The 23,250-nt window shown below is 38.7% G+C and overlaps 3 protein-coding genes and 1 long non-coding RNA gene across 4 annotated transcripts in view; 1 reads left to right on the forward strand and 3 right to left on the reverse strand.

Moving 5' to 3' along the window:
- The window catches only part of ctsba (cathepsin Ba), a 5,170-nt gene extending 4,865 nt beyond the window's left edge, over positions 1–305 (reverse strand). Inside the window, exon 1 of the mRNA XM_024294896.1 lies at positions 147–305. The gene's annotated coding sequence lies outside the window, so the exon portion shown is untranslated. The remainder of the gene's footprint in view (positions 1–146) is intronic.
- Positions 1–7,183, forward strand: part of LOC118598246 — a 9,771-nt gene extending 2,588 nt beyond the window's left edge. Inside the window, exons 2-4 of the long non-coding RNA XR_004947363.1 lie at positions 4,385–4,583; positions 4,700–4,738; positions 6,889–7,183. This is a non-coding gene — a long non-coding RNA (uncharacterized LOC118598246). The remainder of the gene's footprint in view (positions 1–4,384; positions 4,584–4,699; positions 4,739–6,888) is intronic.
- On the reverse strand, positions 993–13,088 carry xkr5b (XK related 5b). The gene is made up of 13 exons (XM_024294895.2): positions 12,638–13,088; positions 10,877–10,966; positions 10,688–10,793; positions 10,349–10,515; positions 9,218–9,351; positions 9,037–9,115; positions 8,684–8,853; positions 7,834–7,945; positions 7,583–7,750; positions 7,311–7,501; positions 6,438–6,533; positions 5,754–5,937; positions 993–4,909 (listed from the first exon to the last, which is right to left on the reverse strand). The coding sequence occupies exons 1-13, from the start codon at positions 12,744–12,746 to the stop codon at positions 4,284–4,286; spliced, it is 2,232 nt and encodes a 743-aa protein (XP_024150663.1). The 5' UTR covers positions 12,747–13,088; the 3' UTR covers positions 993–4,283.
- Positions 13,089–14,351: 1,263 nt separating this feature from the next.
- On the reverse strand, positions 14,352–22,713 carry eva1a (eva-1 homolog A (C. elegans)). Its single transcript, XM_024295271.2, has 4 exons — positions 22,175–22,713; positions 17,598–17,792; positions 16,855–17,214; positions 14,352–15,434 (listed from the first exon to the last, which is right to left on the reverse strand). Exons 2-4 carry the CDS (start codon positions 17,698–17,700, stop codon positions 15,322–15,324), a joined length of 576 nt encoding a protein of 191 aa, XP_024151039.1. The 5' UTR covers positions 17,701–17,792; positions 22,175–22,713; the 3' UTR covers positions 14,352–15,321.
- Positions 22,714–23,250: the final 537 nt, after the last annotated feature.

Raw genomic sequence — 23,250 nt, forward strand, 5'->3', positions numbered from 1 at the left:
TGCACAACCAACAATAGATGCCCTTCACCAATATTAGCTAAACCAAAACTTAGTGTCGCGTGCACTTGTTTATAAGCTCAATTAATATACAAACTCAACATTTTGCAAATTAAACCAATAAGTACATAAGAAAAAAAATCTGTTACCTGTCGCTATTTAGCCACTAACTGGTCCGAACTTGGTTGTTTGACCGGCTCCAGAATCCCGTCCTCACCACCAGTCTGTTTGTGAGACAAACTTGTTTCCCTTTTTATCCTCCGAAAGCACGTGAAGCAGTCACATGACTACGTCATGTGAAGTCCCCGCCAAGTTTCGCACTACATTTACAGTATTTCTAGTGTAATTAAGCTTTACAAATTTGCTTAGTTTTATTGCCCTTTTCTTAATTTATTTTTGTCCTAACAAATCCCAACAGAAACCTAAATTAATGTGGAATACAGACCTTCTTTTGTTGAACTGTACAGTAAAATTGTATTATTTTAACTTGACCACAAGAGGGTGCTAAAGTGCACCTTCTTTTTATTTATCATTCATTTCATCACTTGATTTTATGCTAGAAGCCTTAAGAATATCACTCAAAGCTGCACTTTCAACTTGTAATGTTCATGTAATTTAACTGAAATATGAAAAATAGGTTTCTTTTACTTGAAACGTCTCCACATTCTTCTCACATCACATGTCCTTAATATCCTCGCTTATTTTTTGAGTCACCTGTTCTGCATTTTCTTTGCTAAAGAATTAGACACTGCAGCTTAAAAACTAGTAAAAGACTAAAAGCAAGCTGCTCCGAAGACCTGCAGATATTTAAACATACCTCAAATGATTTGAATCTCAGCTTTTGTAGTTCTCTAAGCAGCTGTATAAAATGTTTTAAAGGCCAGTCTTTACTTCCTCAAAAAGCTCTTTTTAAAACAAAGCTGCACACATTAGCAAATTTTTATTTTTCCACAAAACTTGTGAGTTTTCTTTAGATAATTGAAGACCAGTTTTTCTTTTAGCAAATACAAATATTCAATTCACGATTGAAGTTTTGTGATGAGACAGTGACCAAATACAAACAAAACAACTTACAGTTTATCTTAGATTGACAGTCTTATTATTTGAACAATATGGTTTTAGCTATCTTTTCGTGGCTCAGACCACAGAGCACATGTTGATGCTTTCTCTTCCTTTAAAAGGAAGTCATCTGACTGGTGACATCTGCCCTTTGATGAGCTGACATATTTCTGTTAGTGCAGTGGAACAGTTTCACAAAAACGAAAAGGAACAAATCCCAGCTGGTTTCTTTCTGTGTAGAGTTTGCAAGTTCTCCTCCTGCATGTGTAGTAGGCTTTCTCTGGGCACTCCAGCTTCCTCCCATAGTGTAAAGATTTGCATTGTTGGTAAATTGCTGAATCTAAACTGTCCCTATGACTTGTGTGAATGCGAGTGTTTGTGTAGTTATGTGGCTCTGTGACAGACTTCAACAGAAAGTGGGTGGGATAGGCTCCAGCAGCCCCAAGACCTCTAAAGGGTTTTGAAAATGGATGAATGGCTTAAAAATAAAGCACAAATATTCAAAATTATCTCACATTGAGGGTTATCATCTGTTATTTTTTTTAGTTATTTGTCTTAATTTTGAAACGGAGCCAAAAACTAAAATCAGAAGCTAAGATGTACTGCAAACTGGAGCAGATAGATTATGTACTCTGACAGCTCAAAGACACTTTGAGAGCTTTATTGTCACTGTTGAAGGGTTGCAGGTTGTTGCCCTCCTGTCTTGCTGGTTGTCTATTATTTCTACCATTTGTACAAAAACATGTAAAATTGATTGTCAGTAGTGTTGCATCCTGATTGGACAGTTTGATTGCACAAGTAGGATTGGCTTGGAGTAATACTGAGTTCATTTTTTATGCAGTGTATACAAAGGATCTCACAGATGATAGGTGAAGAAAAAAAGACTATTTGTTTCAGTCAAGATAAATGGCTTTATTTGGACACATCAAAAGCAGACTCTTTAACTCTCCACTGTGGAAACGCTCATAGAGATGAGGAGCTAAGTTTTGACGAGTGAGGGTCATCACATTCGAGGAAATCTGTCAAAAAAGCCAATGAAAACTATCTGACCTAAACACAATTTCACTACAAACTTGGTCAGCACATTTTCTATCAGTGCTATAAAACAAATACTGTGGAAACACAAATTAAGGAAGAAAAGATACAGTAAATACATAAGGGCAAAAGCAGGAGAAAGTGGGGGTTTTGTTTCTGTAAAGTGTTTCTTAATAAACAGGCAGAAGCGTTTGCTAGAGACTAAAGCAAGTACTTGTCATCAGTGCACTGCAACACATTGCATTTGCTGACTTTTTACTGTTTTATATACATACAATCTGGCATGTGTTTGAACTACTTTTACATGTAGTTAAAGTATGAGCTATTTTGTGACTCTGAATGAATGCATTCAATAGAAACATGCAGTGAAGCTTCTGCAAATTGCCATTATTTCAACATGATATAGCAATCCAGTCCAGCTGATAGCTGAACTGGATTGGGCTTTCATACAGTTCAGTTCACAGTTTCCAAAAGTGCTGCCTGTGTTTCTCTTCATGAGGCGCGAGTGTCACAATCATTTCTTGTTCAGGATCCACAGTAACTATCTTACATCAGTTTTATTTTTCTTACAAAATGATTCCATATTTTCTATGTACTGAAAACATAAAGAAATGACATGAACACAAAAGAATAAAAATAATAGAATTAAACAAACAAACAAACAAAAAAAATATTTTCATTTTTAGACACGTTTGTTGTCAGTTTGTTCCACTTTCCTTTTGTCACTATTATATTAAAATAGCGTAAAGCTAAAATATTTCAATATAATAACAAAATACTATTTGTTAAAATAGGGTAAAACTAAATAACTTCATTATATTTTTGTTAATAATTAAAATTAAATATCTCTTATTTGATTCATAATGGAAGTAATTTTTTTTCTGAAAAGTAACTGACCTACGTTTATTTTATTTTATTTTATTACCATTAGACATGTTTTAAATTTAAGTAGGATGTTCACCAAATATTTGTTTTCTCAAATATCCGCTACAGACAGAGAACATGTGATTTACAGACTTTAATAATTAGCTACATTCAAACATGATCTGTTTTAATGCAACATGTTCACTATCAACAGACAGACTTTCTGAGAAAACAATGCAACAAAATAGTCCAACTCCAACTTTCTATTTTGTATAAATAGTTTAGATTCATAACATAAAAGACAAAAAAGAAGCAAACTTTCATTCTTTTAATCACTTTATAAAACGTGATTTGAATACTTTTTTAAACCAAAGAATAATTAAATTTTATTCTGATGATATTAAAATGATATTAATAAATTAAGAGTAAAATCATGTGATACTCTATTAACAATAAAAAAAAAAACATTAATTTTGGCTTTGTCACTTTCCGCATTTATGGCGTTTGTGGTTTTTTATCATGCTACAAAACTTGTGCAAACAATAAACACAATATAAATTGTGTATTTAGCAGTAAAAGGCTGTGAGTGAAAGAAAATGTTGTTTCTGACATGATTTGCTATCAATAAACTTTTAAGTTTTGAAGAGGCGTTATTTGTTATTTTATTTTACTGTATTAATCCACCATAATTACATATAAGTACACTATTCTTTCTTTCCACCATGATTTGTTGATTTAAAAAAAAATTATTTACATCTTAACTTTTTTAATGTATTATTTTCATAAATTGATTGATAATGATTCACAGAACTTATTTTTAAAGATTTGCTCTACTCCTAACATCCCAAATACTTAGCAACTTTTACTTTTATAATTGTATTGCCAATATCTCTGCATTAAACAAAAATGTTGCTTTTTTATGTCTTCTAGCACCTTGCAATAAAAAAATTTCTGTTGATGTTTGTAAAGGTAAATACAAAAGAAAATGAATTTAGGTCTTCAATAATGTTTCCTCGGTTTGACTGGGAAAATTATTCTATTTTTCAAGGCAGTGTTTGTTGACTCAAACTACTCTGATCATTTGAAGAGATCATCCTGTTTTCAAGAACTCGCATAAAGACCCAAAGAGAAAAACTATCCCCAAACCTCTTGCTAAACCTAACACACTCACATTAGTGCAGGTATTTTTTACTGTAGACAAACAGTGATTAGATCAGTGGTCTCTACAGATGTTGCAATCTATTCATATTCTCTCTGTGTATTTTGGTGTGTATTGCCATTTAATCTGAACAGCTGAACCGCTGAGTCTCCTTTTTCCCTCATCTGTCCTACACCGCTCTTTCTCTACTGTCAACAAACTGAACCATCTGTTTGCGAGCGTGGGAGATGACTGGAGTGAGTGGAATAATTGGAGTACTGGGTGTTCCAGAATCAGGAGTGGAGGCCCCTGGAGTTGATCCCACAGGAGTCGAAGCTGCAGGAGTCGAGGCGCCAGGGGTTCCACCTGGAGAAGTGCCTGGTGTTGTGCCGGGAGTGGCAGGAATGACAACTACAGGGCCCGGGCCTGGACTGGCGGATCGAGGCTCCAGTCGTGGAGTGGATGTGACAAAGCGAGCCTCCCTAATCCGGTAGGGACTTCTGTAGATGGAGATGGGTGACAGCTCTGAGCCCCAGCCAAGATAGCTTCCAGTAGAAGGGGACTGGGCATCTGCACTGAAATAGAGTGTTGTGCTGGACTCTCCAGGGATCCCTGACTTTTTCTCCGGGGAACCCGCCAGGAGAGGTGAGCGTCGCTCAGGTGACCAACCAGGCGTTTTGATGTCCAGAGAACACACAGAGGATGACACCTCGGTCAGGGATGCAGCATTGCTGTCAATGTGACGGAGGCCTCCGACTTGTTGAGGAGATGAAAGTGATGGCGATCCATAAGCAGCACTCTGAAACTCTTCATCACCTTAAAGTTAAAGGCACATTAAAAACTTATGCACTTTCAATGAAACAACAAAATCACAATTCTCACAGCGAAGCAGTAAATGGTTCACTCTAGGGCTGGATATGGCCAATAAGTTCTATAATCGATTTGATTCAATTCACCAGAACCTGCATCGATTCATTTACGATTATTACTATTATTATTGTTTTGGATTCTTTCGATCCACTCAATTAGATTCAATTCAATTTTGAATTTGCACGTTTTACACATTCAGAAACATTTGTTTAAAAATATTGTAATATCAGACAGTAATATCAATATTGTAATTAATACCATACAGTGTTGCATGGATTCTCAAATGGAGAAACTCCAACAATTGTTCTGCCTCTCCTGGAGGACGTTTCAGTTTGGCCACTAGGTGGCGATCGCGTCATAGCATTACACCTTAATCCAGAAAAAGAAGAAAGTATAGATGCTTTAGACCACAAATGGTTACTTAAAAAATATATTTCCTTAAAAATTTGGAAAACTCATGTCTCTGAGTATATAAAGATGTTAATTTAGTCAGAAATGTATGTTTAGGTCGACCAAGCGTTAGCATTAGGCTTCCTTTTGAAAATCTCATTGTACGTTAGCATTAGGCTAGCAGACTTTAGCATCATGTGTTGGATCGATATCTACTTTTATAGATCCATTATTGATCTATTAAGCTTAGATCGATTCAGATCGATTAATCAATTTTACCAACCCAGTGCTAGTTCACTCTTAAATAAAATCTCAAAACAAGCTGTAGTTTTAGGAGTGTTTATGCTCACTTTTAATATTCAAACCCAGCACATTTGATTGGATTTAGTGGTTTTCTAACCTTTTTCTTCAGAGTGCGGCTGACTGCATTCATCCTCTGCACTTTCTTCAAAAATCACCTCCTGGACGGGGATGATCTCTGGATATCCTCTAATATCTTGAATAGCCGTTGGAGGATCTTTTCTTTTGGGTCGGGCAACGACGGTCGAATGGACTGGCTTCGGAGGCTGTGAGGCTTCTGTAGTCTGAACACAAAACCAATAACTATCAAAACCCGTGGACAGCATGCACCGTCAAACATTGTCACTTACTTCCTTAAATGTTTTTGCATAAAATGATCTCATAAATAATATTTTCATGCTTTAAATTTTGCAAAATGTCTTTAACATGCAAGTCAGTTTGTCTGATTGTTTAAAAAAGATTTTCTAAAAACTGGGTAAATGTGGACTACAGAATGATGCTTTAACTCAATTAAATTTGTCATAAACATCCCAATTCTATCTATTTTTTAATCTAAGTTTTAATTCCCCCTAGTCATGGTTGCTAGAAGTGAAATCAGTTTAAGGTCAAAGCACTTCAGATGAGGTGTGCCTGGTAGTCACCACTCCATCATAAAACCAAAGACAAATAGCATTGCAGACCTGTGCAAGTACACAATCCGTGAGCATCTTAAACTACAATTATTCAAAAACTTTGATTGTGATTTTTTTAATAAAGGGAATTTAATCAGTAAAATAGATCTCACCTGGATCTCTTGAGGTGTGGGTGTAGGAGTTGGTGTCGGTGTGGGCTGTGGCACTGGTTTTGTGATTTGAAGAACTTGCTGTTGAACAGGTGCAACCTTAAACAATAAGATCACATAGAGGTTTTACATTATTGTGAGAGAGATCACATCTGCAGATAAATGAACATTGTGTGGTATTTATAGTAAAACAAAGCAGAATCCTCCATCTTCCAAACTTCCACTCTGATCATCTTTTGATCTATTTTAAAAGTCCTCCCAGGGGTCTTTTAATTATGATTATACTGTTTTTTGACAAAATATTAATAAGAAAAACGTCATTTCAAGGACATAGTTTCTGCAGAGCGGCAGTAGTTCATCTCAAATTCATCTCTGAATTGTGGGCGGGACTGTTGGTGCAAAGTAAGCCCCTCCCACTTCTCAATATCCATCTGTTCTCCCTCTCTCCCTCTAGATTCCTCACAACCCCAACCTGACATTACTGGTGCAACAAAATTGGAGAGCAATACTGGAGTCGTACAGTTCTGAACCAGATGTCAACTCAAACGAGGAAAATTAAGACGCTAATGGATCTGTTCATCTACAAGTGCATGCATTAGAATAGAGCGGAGAAGGGAGCTTGTGGCTTGTAGGTCCTATGTTACACCTGTAAACCTTTTGTAATGGAAGTTTTTTGTCTGCTCTTGATTTACTATGATTAAAATAAAGAAATACTCAGAAATACTATTTTAATCTTAATTTTCTCTATATATGCCCCCTACCAAGAGAGCAAAGCCACAAAAAATATTTAAAAAAATCATAGGCACAGTTTTCATCAGAGTGGGTCTTCAAAAAAGTGAAATATTTAAGATTGTAATGCTCAGGTGAGCAACAAACCATAGGGGTGTGTGGAACAGCAGGTGAGTGGATCTCCTCAGGCAGACCCATCAGTCCGGCTAGCCCCCCCTCACCGTACGCAGACCAGATCCTTGAAACATCCCCTGTCTTCAGAGCCAGGCGAATCAACAACCAGTGGTGATGCTTCCAGCCTTCCCATTGGATGGGAAGGTCCATGAGTGTACCACCGCCTGATCGGAAAATGTTAAATCATTTTTCACTCTCAGTGCTCATAGATTATGAGAGATAATGTAACACATCACTAAGCAGACCTGACAGTGTGGCATGGCGGTGGAAAGTGGGGGAGACTTTCTCCTCCAGAGAAAGTGCAGAACCTCGTTCTGTGCAGGCTCCACCTATTCCTCTGTGACGAATACTCTGGAAGATCTCAAAAGACTTCGGGTGGAGGAAACGATAGTACAGCACCAATGCTATCAGCCCTGCACAGGAAAAAAATGTTATTTTTAATGTTTACATTTCCATTTAATAAAATACATAAATAAAAAATGTTCTCAAACATTACCAATAAGAAAGCTGCAGAACACTGCAGCCGGGATCCCCACAGTGTCCCAGGACACCATGGTAAACAGCCAAGAGGAAGCCAACAGAAGAAGAGCATTCTCCACAAACATAACCTGCAACAAACACATTTCAATGCATATCTACTCCAATCACCACTTTTTGAAATGTTGATACAATGCATGCAATACACTCTAAATAAACACAAATTTCTAATTTATTCCAAGGACTGTAATCTTCTAATAGAAGATTAAAGCTAAAAATCCAGCTGGATATGCTGCTGCTGCTGCATGAAACAATATTGATCTCAATAATTATTCAAGCTTGCATCACAAACAAAATATCTGATACAGGTTTAAAGACAAAATCCCTCACATAGCATGAGTGTGCATAATTGAAATGGAAGTAAGATATGGTCTTTCTTTTAGTGGTATTTGTGCTGCAATTAAAGGTTGTTCCTCTGAAAAAACCCTTAATCACAGCAAAATAGGAGGAAGGTACAGGGAGAAATACAACACCGCATGCTTTCAGTAAATCACATGATAGGAGGAACTGCTTTTACATGACTCTGCGATATTTATTGGATGTGTGAACACGGTACTGTTGGTAAACATAAAGAACATTAAATTACACTCTGTCTAGAATATGTCTTTGTCTATAAAACAAAATTTAAATCATGAATTGCTTTAATTTCACTTCCAAAAATCAACAAAAATTGAGTCAATTACTTCCTAAAAAGCTTATCTAAAAAGCCATTAGTTTGGCTCAAATCGAGTATTCACCCAGACCATGGTATAAAATATAAATAAAACCCATCTTTATGGGGGATAAGAACAATAACCACAAACACATACCAGGTAAAAACCAGCCATGCGGTATCTGGACTGGCCATACTTCATGTTGAGGAAGAGAAAGACGTAAATGGCGCCCAGCACAAGGTTAAAGATTCTCCACCGACTTGTGGACCGAATGATGTCAGTCTGCTGAGACACCATCCAGAAAGTTGCCCCTAACCAGTGCACACCTGAAACACACAAAAGGCCCACATTCGTGCCAGTGTTTTACCGTTTCCTCTTTCAGCTGTGGGCAACTACTTCAAAACAGAACCATTTGTAATAATTGTGGAGCTTCATCCCCACATATTTTGCTGAGCAGATTTTCCGAACTAACAAGAGTTTGGAGAGCCAACCTTGACTCCCACACTTACCAAGAACTCCCAGAATCCACTGTCTAAAGACACGTGTGAACAGCATCAAGACAGCAAACCTTGATCCCAGCATCGCAACCTGCAAGCAAAAATAAAACTCTTTTTACAAACTAATGACAAGAGCAAAGTTTGTAAATACATAATATATGTGAAGTTCAAGGGTGCGTTTGTCTTTGCCCACCCTCCAGAGCAGTCGACAGAGAATGGCAGCTGGGGTCATATGCAGGTGCCCGGGTCGGATCAGGGAGCAGGCTCTGGCATAAAGAACCAAGGCCCAGGCCAGAGACAACAAACACACCACAAAACACACCGAGGCTGGAGAGAGGAAAGACACAAACAACAATGTATTAATGCTTCAATACACTAACAGCACTAAATAAGTCAGATATAATTACCCGGTGGGCCCCTGGTCTTAACTTTGACACGTGTGATGTAGAACCTACAACGGCAAGCCACAAGCTCCCTGCTCCACCCCATTCTAATGCATCCAATTGCAGACAAATAGATCCATTCTCGCCTCGTCTGAGCTGTTTTCTGGCTCAAAACTGTATGGCTTTTGTATTGCTCACCATTGTAATAACACCTGTAATGCTAGGTTGTGGTTGTGAGGGGCTGTAAGCTAGCAGGAGAGAGTGTAAACAAAGGGATGATGGGAAATGAGAGAAGGTTTACTCTGTGCCAACAGTCCTGCCCACAACTCATAGGTAAATTTCTAATGAACTACTGCTGCTCTGCACAAAATATGTCCTAGAAAATGACGCGTTTTTTAAAATCGTTTTATTTTAGCTAAAAGTAATAATATAGAAAAAACTCTGGTATCACTTTGGCAACAGATCAAAAGAAGATTGGAGTGGGACTTAAAGCTAAATATTATTACGGATCAACACTGCCACCTATTAAGAGCCCATAAAATAGCATGTCAAACACCATTTACACAATCAGACAGTATTTCTAACACTAACGCCTTCTATTGTCCTTCATCTAAGGTAAAATTTATTAGTTTAATAAGTTATGTACAGTATTTTATTAGAATTTAGACTCCTGCCTTCTGCAAAATACAGACTGATTAACGATTGTGTTGTAAGTTAATCACTTTATCTGTAAAATATTTAGGGGCTGGTCCCACCAATATAAGGGAAATCTCAAAATTTGCATTTAATACAAATTCAGAAAAAATATATTTGTTCATTTGATTTGAAATACCAAAGCAGAGATTTGAGCTGCAGATTCAGCAGTTCATTTTCCGTCACAAAGCAGTCAATCTGTTCTAGCTGCACGCTGCATTAATTCCCCTTTTAGCATCAGTTCTTACTTGGAGACTTAATGCCGATATCTGTGCAGATGAGCACGTAGGTTTGGAACAGCGTCTCTGGGAGGGTCACCACCAGGGCCTCAAACAATCTCAGGGCAGATGCATCGGCCTGCTGCATGATCTCCACGTATAAATCTTCATCTGGAAGGTGCATGCATTCCCACAGCCTGTGAGGACCAGTGATTAGCCACAGGAAGAGACAAAGACTGTGATCATAATCATGACCGTTTTTTGAAAATATGTAAATCCAACTCCTCTCTTGTAATGTAAATTTTCCTGAATTACTGCAGCAATTATCATCTACTTCTGCTAAATGTCTAAGCACAAATGAAAGCCCACCTTTTGAAGATACCCAAGTGCAGGATGTGTGTCCATCTGAGAGACTTCCGGGGTATTCGTCCATCTGACAGATACCACAGGTAACTGAGCCACTGCGGACCCCAACCTGAAAAACACAACAAGCCACTTCACACTGTTATTTCACTACATTCACTCAACCAATGATCTGTGTGTAGCTGGAGGTGTCACCTGGAAGCAGGAAGAGCGCCGTGAAGCCAGCGAGATGGGCGTAGCAGTAGTTATGACCCACCCACAGGTAGTAAACAAAGCAGTAGATCACTGTGGAGAGACCAAAAAAAAAAAAGACACAACTGTGTTAATAAGAATTGGGAGGAAATGAGTGGTTAGAGCTCATGCCTTGTGAGAGGCGGTATATTTGTATAAACCCCTTTTGCATTTGAGGCTAAACTTTATTTATATTAACTGTGTTTGTATCATTTATTGTTGGACTGGATGGAAAAAAAAGAAGAGCGAAGGAGATGTTTGTGATGGGGGATATGAGAAAGGGGGGAAAGAGGGGTTAAGGAAGTTGGAGGATGATTAAAGAAGAATGAGGGGGTAAAAACACAAAGCAACAAGCATCCAGAGGTTTATCACCAAAGGTAAGGCCGCAGTGGTAGCCTTGGCCCCCCAAACACCTACAGGGATAGCAGATCGAGGAAATCCGCCTATGGGGCAAACACTGTCAGCCACCCAGACCAGGCTGCCACAGGGGCCCCTAACGCCAGAGAGCAGGGGGACACAGCAGCATGGAGAATGCAAGCCAAAAGAATAGCCCTCTCACCACGCCAACGGGCCCAGCACCAGGACCCCACCCCAGTAGCTATGATTTGCTGTTACAGTATTTAGACTATCTCTAAACAGTTTTACCTTTAAGATTAAATAACCCAAAACTAATTTTAATCAGCAGCAAATTGTTCATTACAAAAGTTTTTAATTTATTGATTTATTTCTTACTATTTTAACTTGTAATCAATTTCAAGCAAGTCGTTACCACAGTAATAGGATGTGATCATGAGACTGTATTCAATCTTTACTCCGTGTATTATTTACTCCTCTTTACTGAACATACTGAGCAAAGTATTGATTTGAATAAATAATACAAACAATTTGAGCAACTTATATATAGAACAATGCAAACATGAGCATTATGAACACTTAAGATAAAGTCTATTAAAAAATTCTCACTTGCTCGTCAGATTAAAGTCGGATTTATTTGAGCATGAAGCTGTTCCAACATGCATCAGTGTCGCTGCAGCAGTGCGTCTTCATCCAAGAAACGCATTTGCAGCCACTTCTCCCGCTTTATAGTGCTATCCTACAGTGCCCTTGCTGTTTTTAATGACATTCCTCTGCATGGCTGCACTGACAGCAGTCTCTCCCCACCTCTACATCCCTCCGTTCATGAAACCTGAACCCTTTTAAGCGGTCAAAAAACAGGCGGGCTGTCCGGACAGACTAGGCCCCGCACTGAGGTCTACGCCCATCCCTCTGCTCCATTCCCGCACTCCAAAGAAAAAAAGGCGCTGAAAAGATGACAACATGGCTCCGCCAAGTTTAACGCAAGAACCACCGTCCAAGCATGTTCTGTAACTAAATAAATCATCTGGATCACTTTGGGTCGTGAGTCAGCAGTCCTGCTGGATGCGGGATTCCATAACAGAGATGTTTGAATGAGGGAGAGATGCAGACTGATGCTAGTCAAGCACAAAACAACATATCTGTGCAGACGACAAAGTTTGTCCTCAATATTTTAAATTAATTCTTTTTTGTAAATGGTTTGTCCATCTTGGGACACTATTACGCGCGCCCAGTTGGCGCGCACGCACCATCAAAAACCCTAAGTCATCAATAAAGATCCGTCCTTGTGCATCATCATCATCATCCAGCACACATAAGTAAACGTGCAAATCCGCGCGTGTGAGTGTCCCAGGTATGTTTGGGACTTACGTGCCGTCCTCTCTGCAACAATGAGGAATGCGGTGAAGGCGAACACGCAAACTTGGCAGCACGGCATGCAGCCGCCTCCGTGGGTCGGAGTGGCCGAGTAATCCCTCATGGTGGTCTCAGAAACCGAGCGGGTCTGGAGAGGTGCAGCGATGTACCGATGCGGGGTCGATCCCGCCGCAGCAGCGCGCACTCGCTCTCCCGCTCCGGGCGCGCGCCCGGCCGTCCCGTTAAAGTGGTACAGCACAGATGTGAGCGCACTTCCACTCTCTGCATCTGATTCTTTCAGTCTCCTTCGAGCTTTGTCGAAGCATTTTCACATCTATGCATGACTAAACTGTCACAAATGAAAACGAGGCACCCATTTATCTTAAAATAAATAAAAAATAATTTGATTTTTAGCATTTTCAACTTAAACCAATATGAATTGAAATTCAGCTTTATTTATAGAGAACCTTTCCTGACACAGAGCAGCTCGAAGCTCCTCTAAATAAATAAATAACGCTAAAACAGACAACACACATCCTGCAAAAATAGTCCAAACTCGAATTAAAACATGAAGAAAAGTACATAAAATAGAAATAAAAAGATGCATTTTGTGTGTTATTAAATCTTTAGTGGATGGAGCTCACATCCTTTTCCACAGTGCCAAAATGTGGCCCCCCTGTGGTTTTTTGTTCTGACCTTTAGAACCACCTCCACCAGAACCTGGGGGCTCTGAAGGTCTTACATTAAAAAGTAGTTCTGATAAGTTATAAAAGAATCTTAAATTTGATTCTGCTACCTGAGAGTTAGTGCTAAGATTTCTAAAGTGGAGTGATTTTCTTTCTTCTGTTCCCGATTAAAAGGCGTGAGGCCAAGTTTGGAATAAAATGAAACTCCGCTTAATGGTATTTTTCTTAATGAAGGACATTACAATAATCTATTTTGGATGTTATTAAAGCATATATTAGTATTTCAGCACTGGCATGGTGAGAAAGGGTCCCAGACAATACTTCTAAGATGGCAAAATGCAATATTTTTTTTATTATTTTTGTCATTAACTTAGTTTGTCCTCCTAAAAGAGGCAAACTTAGGATCTTCAAAGGTTTGTTAATCAAATCTATACAATTGTTAGTATGACTTTTTATTTAGTTTAAAGGCAAACTTCCATAAATAAAAGCTCTCAAATTATAATCTTTGACAGCATGAAATAATATGGTGAAAGAGCAGTATTAAAAATAAAAAAATATAGGCATTAATCAAACTGTTTTGCGTTTAATTGTTGCAGCTGTTAATCAATCTGCCGATGAAAAGTATAAGCAACTGAATCTAAACTTTATTTTATACAACTTCATTGCTTGACTTTGCAGTCTTCTCCCTTTTTAAAGAAGATAAAACAGTTTTGACTTATTATTAATTGTTCAATTTGCCCATGTATTTTTATAAATGTTTTACTACATAAAATTAAAAAAAAAAAATTAAACACTTTACATAGAAGTTACATTTATCTTGGTGGCTGGGGCCTGTAACCTGCTCGTAGAAGACTGTTTATGGGAAATAAAGACTTGTTTTCCTTCAAAAGTTTTATTTTTCTCTATTTTTTTCTAGTGTTTAATCAATTTTCACTCACTTTTTATTGTAAGTCAATGAAAGACGTTGGATGGAGGACGTGAAGCATGCAGATGCCTTTTATGGACACTAGGTGGAGGCATTTACTACTTAAAACATGGATGCAGTTTTGATGTGTGATATTGGTGTTTGCAACTTTTTAAAAAAAAAATGTTTAACAAGTGTTCATGAAAAAAAAAACTCAGTTCTTTGATTGTGAGAGTGGCTCATCAATACAAACTACTCAATATTGCTGTCACCTTCCTGCCTTGGACTTTATATTCAGAGAAGTAACAAACTAAATTGAAGAATTTATGGATGTTTGGTATTAAAGACATTCAAACAAATAAATAAATAAACCCAAATAATTGGAGTTAAAGTTTATTAACTTAATTAATCCACCAAAACAAAATAAAACCAATCTAAAACAGAATAGAAAGACTTTATAAGTTGTATCCTATTCTTGTTTGCATCAGTGTGCAATCTCTCACAGGAGATTCAGAAAAACAACCATTATGCTCCGCCGTTTTGCTGTAAAATTTCTGTGGTCATTTTCTTAAAGAAAAAATGTATTATCATCTTTCCTGCATTAATTTCTTGTTCCTCTCTACATTTAAGTTTCCCATTTTCAACAAAAAAAATACTGGAAGGGGTGCAAACAATGAAGGAGAAAATAAAAAGTGCAACACTGTCCTATAAGTCATTTTTTAACAGTTCACTTATGAGTTGCTGGTCTAAAAAGCATCCCAACATGTAAAAGTTCTTCAGTAACTTTCTTTGTTACTGATATTTGAATTATTCTAAAGCAGTCTCTGTAGATCCCTTTGTGTCATCATCTCTTTTCTGGACTTCTTCTTCTCACCCGTGGGGTGTGGAAGATGGGGCCATCGCATCATTTATTCACTACGTAAAAAGGCTGTTTTATGTAAACCTGACAGCAACAGCTTGACAGGAGTTTATTTAGTGCAAACTGTCAGCACATCTTCCAGGTGAACTCAGGGTTCATGTTTATGCTCCGGTTTGATCTCCTGTCCCGGTTCCATCTTTCCAGTGTGTCTTCATCTCAGCCTCTGTTTGTCTCTCAGTTTACTGCAGCATCAGTAGTATCTGTTGAGGCTTTGAGTGACTGTATTGATTTCTGGTTGTCCGTTCATCCAGATCTCCCGGAGGATGCGTTCTCGTTCTTCTAGTCGCTGAGCACGGTCCAGCTCTGAAAATAAACATACACTTAAATGTGAAATTTGCAATCCTTAATGACTCTCACATTAGTCTCATTCTTTAAATTTTGACACTTTGACAATATAAACATTTGTTGTTCTCCGGGTTACTTTAACATGAGTCCAGTGGACTCGGTTAAAGGTTGTTGGTGAATGCTAATATGTTTTACATAGTCTGGTTTAGTTTGATCGAGAAACACAGATGAAGAAAAAAACAGCTTGTCCTGCTAATTTTCCTGAATATTGTGTAGTGGCAGGTACCTGAACCTCCTAACACCATTGTACAGTCTATGGGGCAAAGTAGTATTTAAGTAAGCCACCAATTGTGCAAGTCATCCCACCTTAAAAGATGAGAGGTCTGTAATTTCCATTATAGGTATACCTCAACTATGAGAGACGGAATGAAAAAAAATCCAGAAAATCACATTGTCTGATTTTTTTTAATTTAATTTGTAAGTTATGGTGGAAAATAAATATTTGATCACCTACAAACAAGTAGAGACCTGTAACTTCTACTGTAAGAGGATCCTCTGTCCTTCACTCATTACCTCTATTAATGACCCCTGTTTGACCTCGTTATCTTTATAAAAGACACCTGTCCTCAACCTCAAACAGTCAAACTCCAAAGTCCACTATGGCCAAGACCAAAGAGCTGTCTAAGGACACCAGAAACAAAATTGTTGACCTGCACCTGGCTGGGAAGACTGAATCTGCAATAGGTAAGCAGCTTGGTGTGAAGAAATCAACTGTGGGAGCACTTCTTAGCAAATGTAACATATACAAGACCACTGAGAATCTCCCTCCATCTGGGGCTCCCCAGAAGATCTCACTCATGGGGAATGACCTGCAGAAAGCTGGGACCAAAGTAACGAAGGTCACCATCAGTAACACACTACACCGCTATACAGGGACTCAAATCCTGCAGGGCCAGGCGTGTCTCCCTGCTAAAGACAGTACATGTGCAGGCCCGTTTAAAGTTTGCTCAAAAGCATTTGGATGATCCAGAAAAGGATTGGGAGAATGTCCTCTGGTCAGATGAAACCAAATAGAACTTTTTTTAGAATTCTACTCGTCCTGATTGGAGGAAAAAGAATGCAGAGTTGTATCCAAAGAACACCATACCCACTGTAGAGCATGGGGGTGGAAACATCATGCTTTGGAATTGTTTTCAGCAAACATGTCAGTGTGAATGTCCCCTAAAGGTTATTAGAGCAATCATCTCTCCATTTTACCCAAATAAAGTATTTGGCTCCATATTGTCCTAATCTGGGCTGCCTGCTATGTTTTCAGCATCTGAATGTGTCAAAATAACTTAATACAAAAGTAGAAGTACTCTAGATAACCTTTAAAGCTAAATCATACTTTGGAAGATCAGAGTTATTTTGTGTGTGTATGTATTTTTGTGACAGATACCCTCAGAGGATGTAAACATGGTGGCCTGCACCAGAGCCCTCTCGAAGCGTCTGCGTCTCCTCGCTGAAAGATCAGATGTGTCGTCCATGTCGTCCTGCTGACTGTCTCCGGTAGCTCCAATTCCTCCGGAGGTCACAACAGCACAAGCGTTGACGGGGTTACCGTCACCATGAGGATTTGAGATGCAGCTGTGCCTGTGGCGTTGATGCCGCTTGCTCTTGTGACGCTGATGAAGATCATTGCTGTTGCCGTAGTGGCAGTCGGCACGACAGTGGATCTGGAAGACGATGGCGCACAGCGTGACTAGAAGGCCAGCACACACACCGCCGAGAAACACCAGGGCTGTCCTCTCAGGTTGGTCTGTGACACATGGAAGTTATGCATCAATTAGAGGTAACCAACAAGTCTATTACAAAAAAAAAAATCCTGAACCCTTCATCTGTCTGAAAACCAACTCTGACCAAACTTTTTTTTTTTAATTTTTAAGTCAAATGAAAAGATGGGAACATCTTAGCTTTTAAACAGGAATCTACAAATATATTCAGAGCTGCTTAAACGTCCAGACATTGTTAACCGGTTCTTAGGGCCAGAAATGAAGCTGAAAGTTGTCCAAACACTAGATAATAAAAACGACTTCACACACACTGACAGTCAGATAAATAACGTTGTGGGGTTCAACTTTTGTACATATCAGAGGCTCAAAGCCACACATCAGTCATTCACACACGATTGTTGTGACAAACCTGCAATGAAGGTGTACGCTGCCAGTAAATTGCTGAGCAGCGCCATCTCCTGAGGGACCCCCTTCACCTCCATGGTGGGGCTTTCTGTCGGAGTGCTCGCCATGATTTTCACAGAGGAGCAAGAAGTCAGATTAGCTCCTCATTCATTCCAGGAAGGTCACTTTTTGGAGCAAATGTGAGCACAGAAATGGCGTTCTGCCAAGAAGAGAAAATAAAAAAATCAGCAAATAAGCCACATTTTGGAAGAAAAAAAGAAAAAAATATATGATTTGCTGCTAAACCCTTTTTAAAAAAAATAAAAACCCAAGTATGCAAAAACAAAAAGAAACTCCATTTAGAAGGAATTTGTAGATTAAGGTTTTTGCCTGTAACTTTACTTCTCAGATTTCAACTTTCTAATTTTTTTTCTCTCTGTATATTCATAAAGTCAGTGTTCTGATTTGATGTGAGAGATAAAATTCCAAACTCTTCGTAAAAAGAAACAATTTTAATGTACAAATTTGTAGTTAACTATATAGTGCTGTGGAAAGAATTATATCTTACCCATTAATCTACATCCCTCTCACTCAATTTTCATTGTCATTATCAACATGCCTGAGCTGGTTTTATGCAGACAGTAGTGGAAAAAACACAGAAGCATTCATGCATAAGAACTACTGAAGTATAAAATATTCAGTGCAAAAATCATAATGCATGTATTTGCACGTTTGTGCGTGCTATGCCACAGCGCTGCTGTGGCACAAACAAACGTGTTAAATGCAGGTACAAACAATGCAGTGCAGGAGGCATGATGAACGCCAGGAAGCAGATTCCACCTCGTCTGTGTTAGCTTTGTAACTTTCAGGAATATTCATGCAAAATTTCTCTGCTGATACAATTCATTAACCTCAATGTACAACTGTAGAAATCATGTTAAAGCATTTGAAACAGAACAAAAAAGCTATATTTTAAGGTGGAATTTAAATATTTGATTAGTATTTCACCAGTAATCATGTGATTAGGCCAGCCAATTTAACTAGTGACCACTCTGTTCTTTCAAAACCATAAAGACTATGGAAGGAACATCTTTTGACTGAAAGTATTCAGTGACACAGATGAGGTACATAAATATTTTCACTCGTCAGCCAAGCATTCTGAGCATAAATTACCGCGAACCACACAGACTCTTCCATTCTCAAATTACAGCAGACCTCTCTAAATGATAGGTTATTATATCATATTTAGTTTGGCTTGAGAGGAAGATCAGCCTTCCTGCAACTACATGCTGTGGCTTTCTGCAAGAATGCGTTGTTTACTAAACAAAGTGTTTACATCTTTATAAAAACTTGTTTTTATCTGTAAACCTGGCAACTAAGAATTCTACTTACTAAGGTAAATCCAAATATTTTGGGAGCAGCAGCATATTAAAAAACGTAGTATGTTAAATCTGTAGTTTTAGAAGGCATGCAAAAATAAAACAGAATCCTTTCTAATGGCTGTAAGGGGGCTGATGTTGGTAAGCAATTTTGAATATTTGGTTAGTTTCTTAAGCATTTGCTGAAAACAAGGAGTCTTCAACTCCTCGCGGACCTTCACTGTTATTTCAAAAACATTTACAGACACAAACAGTGCTGCTACACTCCCGCTAGATATGTATATTCCAAAATAAAAGCACTTGTGGACAAAATAGGGGCTTCAGCTTGTCAAGATGATCAACAGTGAGGTCTAATATAGAAAAAATGGATCATATTTTTTTTATGCCGTCTAAGATAAATGGCATTTTATATCGTTTAATTTAATAACAGTATTTACAATACAATCATCAAAATCTGCACAATTCTCCAAAGTATCAGATGGTTCTTTGCTAGAATGCAGATGAAAATACAATGCCACATTACGTGGTCTAACTGAGTTATCCAAACCTTTATTATTAGCTAATCCAGCTAATAAAAGCTTCCTCCCCTCAGGAAATAATACAAATGTCACTTTAATTGCAGTGGTGCAACAGCGTGAGCTCAACTCTCTCATTACATTAAAAGTTTGCAGAGCTCCAATTTGTTTTCACTCTCTGAACTTCTTATTGTCATACTTTTATAATAGAATTAAGACAATTTAAATCAAATTCTGTTTCTAAAATTAATGCTAAATTGAGAAAAAGGGTTGATTTCCCCTGCTGTCAAGTTTAAATGCCTTTTATTATGTGAAGCAATCTTTTAAAATCTGTTTTTGTTTGATTGTCACGCTGTAATAATCCCAACACTTCATGAAGACAGAGAATCTTTTATAATAAACAGTGACGTCTTCAAACATTTAAATGTAAAGCTGAATCAGAATATAGACAACAGAACCTGAATCCTACATTTTTGCAGAGTTTAAATCCAGACCAGAATTTTAAACTCAAGTTCATCAAAAATGAATGATGCTCTCAGAGACAATCAAGCTGGCCTAATTTATCTGGATGTTCTCAGCTGTAAAAATGCATCTCTTTCGGCCTGATGGGAAGAACCAAAGTGCACCGGAAAGGTAACTTGTTTGTTTGTTTGCCCTTTTTGAAGATCTGTACCTTGAGGAGGCGTGTTTGTCCCTTTGCCACCTATTCATTTGCATGAAAACACAGCTCTGGTTTAAGATTGTGTTACAAAATTAACTACACTGTCAGGAGGTGTTGCATCAAAGTGACAAGTGCAAGAGGAAACACAACAAAAACAAAGCTCGGAGCAATTTTGCATTCACTGACTGTCAGGGTCGTTTTGTGAAGTTGGGTGAAAATGCTGCAGGACGCTGCTGCCCTTCTCCCTCCCACTGCTCCGCCCCCCCTCCTCTGACTTTAAACGTGACAGTTTAGGTTACTCTTACTGCAAAAAGCTTCACATTGTGCCAGCACCCCCCAACGTCCATTTTTATTCTGTCACTAACGTCTCTTTGCAGCTCATGAAGCAAATGCAGTTTTTCAACTTTGATGAGTAATTAGACAGCGTGTGGTTTCCCTGCAGAGAACAGGTGAGACTAAGAAGACAAAAAAGCTGTCATGCAATAAAATTAGTGTAAAAAGATTAATCTGTAGGAGGAAATGTGTTGAAATTGTCCTGATAAAAGGAACAAATAAAAAAAAAAAACTTTTTGGGGGTAATTTCTGATTCTATAGTACTTGGTTACACAGATATTTATTCCTTTCTAAGCACGAGTTTAAATATTTACACTTTTGTCATTTCCAGTTTTTCTGCAACATTATAAGATATAGCTGCCAATAAACCAACAACACATTACTTCTTTTATTTACTGCTACACCAATGTATAAACTGGCTGTCAAAGTAATGCTAGTAATTTCAAATAAGCAGAAGTATTCAAAGGTTTTGTTCACATGATCGCTCTCATCTTCAACGCCATTTTCAGAGAATTCATTAGAAACAATGACTAAATCTCACAGATACAGAAATGTGTTTGAGATTCTTTTATGTTCAAACCAAAGCAAGGTGAAATGAAGAAGTGGAAGAGGCATTTCTGCAGAAAAAAAGGACTTAGCAAAAGTATTAGGAGTCAGGTGGTGCTCTGAGCATCAGCTTTAATTTACTGACAGTGTCAGTGCTTTGGAGCAGAGAGCTACGGTGGCCCTGAAGTGCAAACCGCATCAACAAATCTCTCAGAACAAAAAATGTAAGTTTTGGTTTTCTAAAATGTAGTTTCAATTTTAATTTTGTTGTGCTTTTAAGTTGTCATGATCTTTAAAATGTTTTTGTGTTGAGGGATTTGTTGATGTAAGTTCTCAATAAAGAGAGCCCCCCATGCTGTAAAACTTTATGATCTCAGTTCAATCAATTCAAACAGTTCTTTACTGGGTGAACTCTGATGGTGCTGGCAGATTGAAACACTGGATTCTGGACCAATCAGACTAATTACAGTCTTTATGTTACAAGCTCAGGTGTTCAACCAAACTTCAGAAATGTGCAGGAGTTTTATCACTTTCAGTTAAAAGTAAAGGAATTTCCCAGAATTAATGTGAGGTTTCCCTGCAAAGTTTGTGAAACAAAGTTTGGCACGGGAGCCAAGTCTGGATCTGTCACAGCAACAGTTTGGGCAAATTACATTCACATCCTTTGTTTTTCATTGACACTAATCTTTGTCTCTGCATCTGTGCAGTCTGATCTACTTCTTCTGGTTCACAGTGGCTCTTTGTCTTGCTTTTTCTTTTTTCTTTCAGTGCGGCTGAGAAAACGATATAGTTCCTCTGGCGGTGTCAGCTGGACTCACACTGTACTCTTGCGTGCACGCACACACACACAGGGTTCCCTTTCGCACATATCTCCCCCATCACGCATAAACCCTGCCGCTCCCCGAGCGCATGTCTTCTGACGCTAATCTAGTGTGACAGTTGCCTTTCCCTCTCCTGCTGCACCGTTGCTAACATGACCTGCAGAGAGAACAGAATGTGCGTGCAGAATTAAGGAAAAAAATGAAACAATTCAGGAGAATTGAAGCATGCAAATTTAAGGAGTGTCAGGATGAGGAAAGTGACGTGTGAAAAAGAAGAAACTGAGCGGACACTTCTTCCAACATGCAGCAGATCATCCACATCATGCAAACCAAATACTTGTACTCACAGATCATCAATCCCATGATTCCATCTGAGGTGTGTTTACTTGTCTCTCCTTCCTCCTCTAATCTCTGACTCCTTGCTCTCCCTCCCTCCTCTAGTCTGAGCTTTTCATCTTCCCCTCAACAAAAACTAAAAGAGCACTAACAGTACAATTAAATCTATAAATCTTCACCGTCGCCCCATCGTTGTCACTCTGGCACCCAAACCTCCACCTCTGCCTCCTCTTTGTGAAGGTACAAATTAAAAACATCTGTCATTCTCCCGTCTCAGTTCTCTCTTTTTCAAGCAAAAGCAGCAGCAGGAGGAGAAGCGGGAGGAGGAGGTGCTGCGCTCCGACTTCTTTCCTCAAGTCAGTTTTCCAGAAATCCCGTTTTAGTTCTTCCAGGTTGTTTTTTTTCCAGACAGAGGTCAACCCCAGAGGGCAGCGACGTGACCTGAGACTGGCTGACTAAACGTGGCCGCTCCGTCTCCGGGAACCGTCTGCATCCCCTGCCTTCCTTCCCTCACGCTAACATTACACAGACTCACACGCACGTTTTTGAACGTGGACTCACCGCTGCTCCCATCTCGCTCTCTGTCTGTCGCTCTCCAAGAAGGAGGAGAGAAAAAGACTGGGGGGAGGTGGAGTGGAGGGAGACAGGGAGGGGCCCTGTGACAGCTCTGCTGTTTTTTGAAACAAACTGATGTTTTCCTCCTAAAAAATGCTTCAACATCAGCACTACAGAAACATATCACAAAAACGTGCTGATTTAAAGGTTGTTTTTGTTAAACAATGATGAAAATTGGTGCGATTATTTTATGACTGTGTTTGAAGCACGACTTGAGAGCATCACAGTAAAGCCGCAGCAGCTGTTTAAGACACAACAGCAGCTTCATGTGTGCATGTGCTCGCATGCTTGGCTGACTTTTATTGCCGTGGGGGAACTGATGTCTTAAAGCTCAATCAGCAGTTTTGTAAAAGCAACTATGTCAGATAAAGTTTATGAAAATTTGATTAGCTGGTCTGTCGTGTCGGCAGGTTATTTTTGAGCCCATGTTATGCAACCCTTCCGACTCAAACTTAACCCAGGCAACAGCGCT

Source organism: Oryzias melastigma, linkage group LG3 (genome assembly GCF_002922805.2).
Source record: "Oryzias melastigma strain HK-1 linkage group LG3, ASM292280v2, whole genome shotgun sequence".
Classification (NCBI taxonomy): Eukaryota; Metazoa; Chordata; class Actinopteri; order Beloniformes; family Adrianichthyidae; genus Oryzias; species Oryzias melastigma.